The sequence below is a fragment of the Fragaria vesca genome, linkage group LG4 (assembly GCF_000184155.1).
Source record: "Fragaria vesca subsp. vesca linkage group LG4, FraVesHawaii_1.0, whole genome shotgun sequence".
NCBI lineage: Eukaryota > Viridiplantae > Streptophyta > Magnoliopsida > Rosales > Rosaceae > Fragaria > Fragaria vesca.
This window is the reverse complement of record NC_020494.1, coordinates 17,204,421-17,216,047: the sequence shown is the minus strand read 5'-3', so window position 1 is coordinate 17,216,047 and position 11,627 is coordinate 17,204,421. Positions and strand designations below refer to the sequence as shown.

At 36.4% G+C, this 11,627-nt stretch overlaps 1 protein-coding gene and 1 pseudogene across 2 annotated transcripts; one reads left to right on the top strand and one right to left on the bottom strand.

Moving 5' to 3' along the window:
* Window positions 1–360: 360 nt before the first annotated feature.
* LOC101308081 lies at window positions 361–10,188 on the bottom strand (annotated as a pseudogene). The gene is made up of 3 exons (XR_184587.1): window positions 10,175–10,188; window positions 9,098–9,156; window positions 361–1,752 (listed from the first exon to the last, which is right to left on the bottom strand). The product of XR_184587.1 is annotated as a glucan endo-1,3-beta-glucosidase 11-like (transcript).
* LOC101306516 lies at window positions 2,750–5,899 on the top strand. Its single transcript, XM_004297174.1, has 6 exons — window positions 2,750–3,023; window positions 3,342–3,433; window positions 3,531–3,706; window positions 4,039–4,147; window positions 4,225–4,438; window positions 5,484–5,899. The coding sequence occupies exons 1-6, from the start codon at window positions 2,756–2,758 to the stop codon at window positions 5,498–5,500; spliced, it is 876 nt and encodes a 291-aa protein (XP_004297222.1). The 5' UTR covers window positions 2,750–2,755; the 3' UTR covers window positions 5,501–5,899.
* Window positions 10,189–11,627: the final 1,439 nt, after the last annotated feature.

Sequence of the window (11,627 nt, the reverse complement as noted above, 5' to 3'; positions counted from 1 at the left end):
GGTAGAGAAGCTGGGAAAGCAAATATAGAGTAGTCATGTGGCCTATGTTGTCTTTGTGTGTAGCCTATTAAGTAAAAAACTTTCCTTGTACATCACAGCCAAACTAATAATTTTGTCTGAATGAAAGTTGTCAAGCTTCTTTACTTTCGTTATTTATGGAAATGAAATTTGTCAACAGATTACTTTGTTCGATATCTCTTTATGGATAAGACCTTAGCTCTGGTAAGGTAAAAATACTAATTAAACTGAAACTTTTATATTCGTTGAACTACAAAGAAGTTAAACTGAAAGTATCTCTAACTAACAAGGCAACATTGAAATATTAAAGACTGGAGCTAAACCCCAGAGAATTATACAAGATCAACTCCAGGTGCCTGATTGGAACGATAGCAGTAGTACCACATAATGACACCAAGAAATATAATGATTAGCGCACAAAAAATGATGATCAATATCATCCAGCGTCCCATTGTTGTTGCTGTCTTGACACCAGAGGAATAGGTCATGGGGATCTGAGGAAGTGATGAGGTAGGTGGTTCTGATAGGCTTGGGGTAGGGGGTGATAAAGGCATTAGTTGATTTCGCATCCGAAGTTGGTGGTTCTGATAGGGTTAGAGTTGGGGGCGATGAGGGCTCAGTTGAAGTCGTATCGGAGGATGGTGGTTCTGATGGGGTTGGGGTAGGGGGCTCAGTTAAATATGTATCGGAGGATGGTGGTTCTGATGGGTTTGGGGTTGGGGTAGGGGCATCAGTGCCAGCATCAGTTGAGTTTGGAGCCGAAGTTGTGGAAGATGAGTATCCAGTCAAGCCCGCATTGTAAGCCACAGTTCCATCAGGGTGAAACAGACCAAAATTCCTCTCGGAAGTTGGTCCAGACTTTTTGTTCTCATTGAAAAGAGCAAAAATATAGACGTCAAGGTTAGGCTTCAAAGGTGTACCTTCCTTGGCCAATTGCCTCTTCAACAAGTTCCCATTGTATATAGCAGCATTCTCTAAACTTACACCAAGTTCATCATCATCCCCTTTCGATGGCCACCCTGTCTCCCTAACCTTAACCTCTATATCATCAAACCCCAATGCCTTAATGGCATAAATGACAGCATCTACTTGAGCATACAATAAGTTGTCATAGTGCAAATTGCTACTAGGGTCAGTCACTCCAGCTGATGAACCGTCATTGCTAAAAAGCACATAGTCTAGAGGAATTTCTTTTGAGTTGCCCTTGTACGCAAAGTAAGGATATGCATCGATCCAAAACGGTGACTTTGTGGTTGATAAGAACTATAACACTTGTGACATTACATCGGAGACATCACTCTTGAAACTGCCAGCAGTGGGTGGATAAGACTCTTCCATCACTCCATAAGAAAAAGGCGATGACACCTTGATGTGTAAATCAAGACCTTATAACTGAGATAGGGCCTTTTGAATGCTGGACATCGCCGGTACAAGGTTAGGTAGCAAATCCGCTGCATCAAGCTCGTTCCCTATCATAATGTCTGTGATTTTCATTGCCGGAAGGTAAGGCTTGATATGTGTATTGACCCACTGAAGGGCTGCTTAGCATTTTGTTTTCTTCTGTCACAATGAGCTCAATATCTGAATTTACGAATGCCGTTAGTATTCGAGGATTGGTGTCGAAAATTCTTGCTTTTGATATGTTGTTGGACCTTAAGAGACTCGCAACTTGCTGCGGAGGTAGCAAATTGTCGCCAAGCTGGCCATAGTCCATACCAAGTGCTGAAACTCCTTGTAATGAACACATCAGTGAACACAGAAGGAGAAGAAAAGCAACAACATTGATTCTAGTACACTTTGCCATGGAGAACATTTTCTGTAGGTGTGAAGAGTTTGTGATCACTGAAAGTTATTAGCACCTTAATTTCTCAATCTCACAATGCAAGAACACATGTGGATTGCATTGACGCCAAAGGTTCGTATTTATAGAGTTGTAAACACTAGACCTACCCGAAACAATTAGGAAGAGATACGTATGTGTCTGATCAAAATGTTCCCTAACAAACTTAGGAAAAGAAAGTCTAGCAAATAAAGATTAATCTTGATTATCCTAGGAATCTATTATCCTGTTATCGATAAGTATAGTTTTTTAGAAGCCCTTCTAGTGAGGACTCTTAAGTTGAGGACTTGATGAAGACTTTTCAGCTTATCCTACTTTTTGATCTTATATCCACATATTGATTATTCAGTTTATAGGTATTTATGAGTAGATCATTTCTCCAAATTTTCAGCTGTATTGAAAATTGTTAAGACATTCATAAGTGTAATTTATCAATTATAAACTTGAACGGTTCATATTTGACATATTTGGTTTGTCCATTAATTTGATATAGTATGTTATCTTAACAAACACCAATTTGACTGAAAATTTGTAAAAACGATCTACTTATATAAACCTAAAAACTGAACGGATGAGATGTCAAAATGTGATCGAAAATTGAGTATTTTAAACTATAAATCGAATAATCCTCACAAAGTCCTCAATTTAAGAATCTTCGTTAAGGGCTCCCATAGTTTTCCTATTCGATCAAAGGTACTTTGAAACAGAAGCAATATATCACTTCACGTGACAACATCATCTTAGCCATTGGTGTGATCCGAAGGCTCCAATTCTTTAACTTATTACTTAGGCTCCATGACTATTGCTCCACTTTTTACCACAGTGTAGTGTGGTAAAAATGGTAATTCTGGGTCTTAATGTTCCTAGCTTCTTCTTCTCTCGTTTGCAAACACGAAGATGATGAGCCTCCTCTTACGATTACACTCGCACACTTCTCCTAGGTCTTCTTCTTCTTTCATCAGAAGCCTCTCTTTCTTATCAACCCACCCAATACCACAACCACCCCTTAAGCCCTCTCAACTCTTAAATCCTCCTCCTCCTTCTTCTTCTTTGATTGGTTTCTCTCCTAAACCCAGACCCACTATATTTTCTCCCTCTACCCTTCGCTTCCTGACCACCCAATCCTCTGAGGATTTCGACGATTACCAAGATGATAACTTTTTAGGTAAAGCTCTGTGCTTTCTGCAGTTTCACTGTTTAGTTTTGAGTTTTAACTATCTGGGTATGTCAAAGTTGGGATTTTTATTTACTGAAACAATTGAGTAGTTCACTGCTTGCTATCAAGGCTATAACTTTAGTACTATAACACCCTTTAGACCTTAGATATGAGTTAAGCTTTTGATGGGTTCTTTAAAAAGGTGATTCTCTATGGCTCAAGTTACTCAACATTGGTCATGTAAGATTGGTGCTGCGTTTTTGTATATGCATATTGATGTAAAGCTGTGGTATGGTCTCTTTTGGTAATGCAACTTTGGATTTTCAGGTGAAGAAACAGAAGAGGGAGGAACATCAGATGGATGGGAAGAAGGGAATAGTACAGATGGTTGGGAGGACGAGGATGTCGCCGAGCCTATGGTACATTGTTGTGGCTTGAACACTTTTAGTTGCTCACTCTTCATTTTTGCTGAAAATTTGGAATATGTTTGATGATGCTAGTAATTGGTCTATGTAGGTTGGTGATGGAGGCGATGGCGGTGGAGTGGTGTTCCATGGTGTTCCCTGGGGTGAGCGGGCACTGTCCATTGCTCGTGAGGTGTTGGCACAGTTTTTTGATGACATGAAGCTCTTCTCTTTCAAGACTACTCCTCGAGGATATGTGTTTGTGAGACTGGACAAACTATCAAACGAGTAATTCTTCTGCTCTTTTCATTGACAAACTTGCGAGTAGTTTAACATGTATTTTTTTCAACTTTGGCACCGTAGTTTGTTTTATTTTTTGCACCAAATGTCTATTTTAATGAGATTGATAAGATAAGATATGTTTAACATGAGTATACTTTAGAGACTCTGTTTCTTCGCTTCATTGTTTGTCAGAGGCTGCTAATAGGAAAAAAAATAAGGGAAAAGTATACAACTTGATCCAAAGCTTCTTCTTTTTGGCACAATTTGTTTGTTTTGTGGGAGGAGAAAGGCTGAATTTGTGATGTTAGCCTTATGACATAATGTCTTTCTTTTATCAGATATGGGTGTCCAAGCATGGAGGAGCTTGGACGCTACAGTAAAGAATACAAGAGAAAGTTGGATGATGTTGGAGCACTTGGAGAAATACCTGAAGATTTGGCTGTTGAGGTTCATCTCAATCAAGTCTCTATCATGTTTGATCCATACAAATACGTGTAGTGATGAAATTGCATTTTGTTTTGAAGGTATCATCTCCTGGTGCGGAGAGGTTACTAAAGGTACCAGATGATTTACCTCGGTTTAAAGACAAGGCCTTGAGAGTATGCTATTTAGAAGATGTGGATTCTAAACGCCCAGAAAAGGATGGGGTATTTATGCTGGAGTCTGTTGAGACAGAGTCAGAGAGCTGTGTGTGGAAGTTGGCAAATGTGAAGGAAAACAGGGATCCAGACAGCAAAGGTAGACCATTAACACGTAAACAGATGGATTGGAGATTAAAATTGCCATTTTCTGTGCATAAAAGGGTACTTCTGTACCTAAACTCAAGTTGAGAATTTTTTGCTTTAGTGAAAAATGTTGGTTAGGATTTAGAAAAGACAAATATTTGAAGAATAATTCTAATTTCTGCGGTTTGTACCCTTGAATTTCGATTTTATAACATCTTACACAATTGAAGTATCAACCCCAATTTTGATAAGTATGGGCATTGAGTTTCATATATTCGGGCTTCCCTGTGGTTTCAAAAGTTAATAAATGCTCAGGTTATGTATGGCTTCAAGCTAGCTGTTTAAATATCATATGTTTTCTCTTGATCTTTTGTTCTTTTTACTCTTGATCTTTGTTGTATGCTTCTATATGTTTGCGTAACTGCGTCATTCTTTTCTGTTGGGCATTGAAGTTGCTCTTGGCTCTGTTCATTTGGCCTACTGGCCCAGGTGTCCTAGTTTGTATTGCCATCTTGTTTAGCTCTCTTGTGAACTTTGCTCTTCTAGTCTTCTCTCCTTATTATAGAGCTCTTTATCAAAAGAGAGAAAACTATTGAGAAAAAAAAGGCTACCCAACTGAACATAATGAATAGGATTGGTTGCTGCAACCTATATAACTTGATTCATTTCTGACTTTTGTCCTTGATTCTGCATTCACTGCATCGGCATTCAATTGAATCAATTCATTTGATATATCATTTTCTGTTACAAAGATAAATCAGAACCGAGTATTTCTACCAGCTAGTCAGTAGTTACTGTTTCAGTTATTTATGCAGCTGGTCAGCTAGTGAAGCAATTTTAGCCATTATTCAGAGGCTGTTTTCACAGGATAGCTACTAATCCTGCTATAAGTTATATGTCTATCCTATTATTTATGGCTGCTTTCAATTTTAGCCATTATTGTGTTTCTAACAGTTGGGTCAGCTAGTGAAGCATTTTATATATATTTTTTTAACACGGGAATCAATCTATATGTTAATGATGGTCATTTTTGAGATGCATGATCTCATGCTGGTCAGATGCAAAGGATTCATAACATGCAAGTCCCTTTCAAGAAGCTAGCACTGATCAAGCAAACTAAATGATGATACCTCTCCTTTCAACTGATTATGACTAAAAGATGAAGAGACGAGGCAGGTCCATATCATCATGCTAGCAATTACGGAGCTGCAAAACCGATCAATGATTCAAATTAATGTAAGCAAAGTAGCATTCCATCTCTATCATAGAATTAATTCCCTGCTACTAGCATTGTAGTCATCTTTATTTCATTATAGGAGTCTCTCCTTGGCTTCTAGGAATCAAATAGTTTTACTATATTATAGATCATTTTTCTTTTTCTTATTTTCTGTTTTTGTATCATGAATTGTTTTGTTTGTTGGATACAACTGTTTGATGAATGTGGACTACTGAATATATCAGAAAGATTCTGCAGAATCCACTTAGCTTCCACAGCATGGATACATATTTAGAACAGTAGATCTCAGTTTCCTTCTGTAATTATTTTGAATGTTCTATGAAGGTTACTCATCAACAAAAATAGACCTAGGTCTTCTTTTTCTTTAATTTCATGATCCATTATGTCATGTAAATTGGGAAAAGTTGAATTATTATAGTGAGCTATAGTGAATCCTTTATTTTCTTTTTTCATAGGTGACCACTTGTCCACTTGATGTTAACATTTTTGGCATGACTATATAACTCAGCAAGGATTTGATGATTTGAAGGTTTCTCTTTTCACTTGGGATTGATTTTAGTTTGGGTTACAGTGCAGTCCTACATTGCACCCAATAATTCATTGGCCCATTTAGTCCTTTAGCTGTTTAGCCACAACATCCAACAGTTATATGATTTGCAATGCTTTGTTTTCCTGGCTGAGATTCTTTTCTTTTCTAGGCCATACATACACTGGTTGAGATTCATATAGTGGCCTCCAGGCTCTTTCCATGCCTATTCAGGTTAGCAAACTTTTACTGGCAGTTGGCTGATTTTACTCGAGTGTACATAAGTAAAAGGCTTTCATCACAAATGGATTACAGAACTCCATTACTGCTAGATTAAAATTCAGGTTTTTGAGGGCTCTATAGTACGAGTTCTTATCTAGAATTTTAATACTCCGGAGCACTATACAACTAAAGAGACTGTGATGCAGCAGCTGAATTGATTCAAGGGGAATGTGTAGGAGTTTTCAAAGGGAGAGTGAGATAGAAGGTCACTATTTTCATAAAGCAAACCAATAAAACAACAAGGAAATGATGGAATTAAACAGCTAAATTGACAGACTTATGAGTTATGAGTGGGATAGAGATAGCTACTGTTTGTTTTCTGTGGTCCTTGGGAGGTGAGTGTGGTTGCTTGTCGGTTTTCAGTTGCTCTAAATCCCATCAATTAGGTTGGATTTATATCTTTGGTTCAGTTTTTAGGGCAAGAAAAGCCACAAACTCACATCCCAACTATCTTTTAGGTAACCCCATTTGAAAATTACAATCCCCACAAAAGAAAGGGTCATAGTCTCTGGTGATGGAGATGGAATATGCCTCAATCAAGATGATGAAAGATTGACATATGAGTGGGAAATACACAGGGATGATTTCATCTAGTGCAAAATATGAACATCAATTGAAAAGAGAAGAAGTCCATTTTGGGAGGCCCCAAAGCAATAGTGTAGCTTCATAATAGATAAGTGGACCAATTTTCAAACAAGTGGGTTTTGTTCCTCTTACATCATCTGATTTAGACCCTCTTTTCCTTCCTGCACTTATTGACAAACTTGTGATTAGGTTTTTTGTAACTCAACCCCAGTTGGCTGTTCATCAAGGATCCCCTCTTCTTTCTCGAAATGTATAAATGTACAAACGTTGAATTTCAACACAGTTCGTTATCATCTAGCATGTGGTGCAATTTTAACGTATTGAAACTGCCAATGAAAGCATCATTAAGGCCTATCAAACCTGAAATCAAACCTAAAATATCTCCCATTATGTGGGCAATATGTGACCCTAAATGTGTGGAGTGCCCGCCCGCAACCACAATCCCATCGAGTTTCCTCTTTCTTTCCCTTTTTGTAGAGTGAATCATCGATGAGGACGTTGCGTGTTGCCGGCGGGTAACTTGTTTAGCATCCGATTAGATACTCAACTTTTCTAACGGTTCACACTTATCATAATTTCCGTAAAGTCCACAAAATAGAAGTTGCCGACTAGCAATCTATTTGACATGCAACTTCTTTTAATCATTGACACTCATGTTGGGTAACTTTGGGATCCATACAGATCCTCTTTATAAATTTGCTCATAAGGTCAAGATACCCATTATTGTCCTGAACTCATAGTTTGTTACCAATACAAATTTTGATATGAACAACCAAGTACCCACCAAAAGATTAGATAGAGAAAGAGTAGAACTAGCTAGCAAGTGTGTCTCAACTTGTACTTGCTCGGCTTTGATATGCCAAAAGAAGATTAACAGTATTGAACCATTGTCCCTACTCCATTAGTACTGGTAGGCCTCGAGTCTTGGATCCAATGAATCAAGCTGAAAGTCTTGAGAATCCTTAAACTAAAAGACTGTCTAAATTTAACAATATGCCAAATGCCTTTTTAGCCCAACACTCAGAAATGGCAAACATAAATCCAACAATTAATTGATTATGTAATAAATATATAGCAGGTGATTATATCACTCACATGGATTTCCATTGCCTTGTCTCCAACCATAGCTTTAGCTGATCTTGCCTACTTTTCTTGATCACCCCCTCTCCAATCATTTGGGTCATGAGGTGTCATCTCCTTTCTAAAATGAAATTAGACTATTACTTGAAATTCTTTTGTTTTCAATTACTTATAGGACTTATCCTTATTTATGGTTTCTAATGGTTCATCTACTAATCTCCTATTGATATGATCACAATTCACACCTTAACCAGACACAAGTTCATTTTAAGAAGTCTGGATTTCATTTCAATTATTTGCTTGTACATCATAAAATGTTGTCATTTCATGAGTCATACACACAAGATTAAAATTATGTGCTACCTATATGGCTATATATGACCTATAAATTGAAAATGTATAAGGGGGAAAACTCCAAGTTAGATTATATTAAGGGAGATTGATTATATACCACTTGATACAAGATGTTAGATTATGTTATAATTTATTGAGTTTCCTCCCTAATGTAATGGCTACTTCTAAAGTAATCAAAGATACAATTTTCCATTTGCAATATGAAAGATTAAATTGAAAGGTGGAGGAGAAAAACTTGGTGAAGTTACTTCCCCACACGTTTGTAACTATCTCAAATTTTCTTAACCAAATATTTTCAATGACCAAAGTTGAAGTGAGTTTTGTGTTAATGTTGCTTTCAGCCATAACCACATTGACTAACTATGCTTCTTTTGTTGGCTTATTGACAAAATGAAAAACAAGCTTGCAACTCCATCACCCAACTACTATACTCCAAGCTGTGCTGCTGAGGTGAAATGTTGAGGAAGCATATATATAACCAGAGGCCTGTGTGAAGAAGCAAACTAGAAGACTTTGAATGGGTTTCAAGACTAGAAGTTAGTTTTGAACTCCATTTTAGTGTTACATACGTAATCTATGTTTCCAATTTAGAACTTTATGTGATCAATTAGGACCACCAAAGTTGAGCAAAAGGAGAGAAAATAGGACCACCAAAGTGCTTGAAACACTAATTTTAAAGTTAAGAACACCAAATCTCAATCATGTCATCACCCAATCAATTATACTTTATGAATAGTTTAAGATGTATCAATCTGTACATCAATGGTAGCTGATCTATAACAATAAACAACCTTCAAATAGTGTAGGTGAAACTAATTACCTCTGTATTGAGTGGACTGTATGAACTATGCAATTGCTCTCCTTAATACTCTAATTCATCGATGTAGATGAACCCATACTTACATGAGGTCTAGAAAAATAGGGATACAACTGACTTCTAGAAAACCAATCAATTTGGTAAAGGAAAATGAAAATAATAACAATGGGTGTATGGTCAATTTCGGTTGTCCCCTATCTCATTCAATGGTTCAATAATTGTGAAGAAGAGGTAGAGAATGAAGGAAGTCTAATGAGTTCAAATTAAGGATGATGAAAATCTTCCATTATAGAATGGAATCAAAGAGTATGATATATAAGACCATGAAAAGAATATATTTACTTGTATATTCGATCTTATTGGAGTAACAGTTAAGTACAATGTCCTTATCAACTAATAGAAAAGGGAAAGAATCTTATACTTAGTTTTAAACAGAAGGAGCAAAAGAAGAAGAAGTAGCTAGTGCTAAAATTGAGAAGTTGCTCTCAAAATCTAATTGAATGGCATTTGAGAAATGAGAGCATTATTAGAGGTGTCAATTTTTTTAGTTTTGTGTGTGTGTGTGTGATGAAAGAGTCAAAGTAAGAAACTTAGAATGGAGGGAGTGAAATGTTTCTTATATGTCAGCCTCAGCCAAAGCCATAGTTCATGGTGCTTTCTTCTCCCCCAAAAGGAGTAAACAATGTAAAGAAGAAAATACTCCATCATCAGTGTGTTGTTGATATGATACTAATAAGATTCTTGATAAACTGGGCATGGGGTAGAGCAAGTCTTTGATTTGTCACAAGGGAGGGGCTTTGATTTGTTGTTTGCTGGGGGGCTATCTGCTGTATTTACTTTAATTGAAATAAACTTCTTTTGCTATTACTGTTTCTCTGACATTGATAGCAATGGAGTCCAAACTTCTCTTCTTATTTCCTTTGGATTTCAGCATTTTCTTGCTTGTGTGGTGGTGGAGGTCACAAATTAGAGGAAACTAATGATGGGCTTCCATGACATCTTTAGTATAAACACTGATGCAGTAAGAGGATTATGGTAAGCTTGCAGTGAGCTCACATATTGAGTTTCACTGCTTGTCCTTTAAAAAGCAACTGCTTCATATCTCACATATTGTTACTCAATTTGAGTTACAAGTAGTTTTTTTTTTTTTTGGTTGATCAATGACAATATATAAGCTTTTCATACGAATGAACAAAAATGGTAATTAAAGACATGTATAAACATTGTGTCTTCATATATAACAATATACTTTATACCATAACTGCACATGCCTAGAGCATCAAATACCAAGTTACTTAAGGTAAAAAGTTAGTATAAAAATTTGAAGTGTATCGCACTACTCAGTTAGAGAGTCCAACCCAGATTGTGCAACACCTTAATGATCATGAATTTTAGGTTGGTCACCTCAATCAGTGTATTACTGGGTTTTGTTATTGCATTGTTTACTCACTGATCATAGGGTTGAAATATGTTAATGTGTATTCTCAAATAGTGTGCATGTTTTCCTAGGTACAACTACTGTTAGTGGAAGAATATGTGGATCTAAGGTAGGTGATGAGTATGAGGTTATTAGACACATATGTCACATGATTATACATCAAAATATATAAAGTGTGAATAGCTGCTTTTGGGGAGACAAGCAAGTGAAGCAACAACATATTCAAAAGTATGCAAGCAAACAAACAAAATATAGGAAACGAGATTCATCAAGGGAACATCGAAAGAAACCTATTATTAGTACATGGTTGTCTTTGAGTCCAATTTTAGGAGAATTAAATTAATACAATATGTATGTATTCTGGTATCACAATTGAGTATATCTTGCAATGTATTTTAAATCAAAAACATGTAAATATATATGGTAATTTGACATAAAAGAATTGCGAGATATATATAGGAATCGACATGACTTGACATGTTTGGACGTATCATGTGACACATCTTTAAGATTTCATGTGTCATTTGAAATTTACTTTTGTTATGAGTTTAGTATTCGACCATTCGTAGAGCATGACTTTTCAAATATGTTTAGCATTATGTATCTGTTAAATAAATGTTCTTTTCAACTTTGAATAAACTTTTTTTCTTTTCCTATATTCCATATATCAGAGAGCATTGGTAATTGCAGTCTTGCAGAAAGTATAGGACCAATAGGAGGCTTAAGAATGAATTTATCCAGAAAAAAGCTATTATACATTTAAGGGATTCACCCTATTTCTAGGTTTCCATTAATTTTTGTTGGTCAGGTTGGATATATTGGTAAACTAGAAGAAGGTCTAAATCCAAAACCCATAAATGGACACAGTGAAACCTAACAGTTG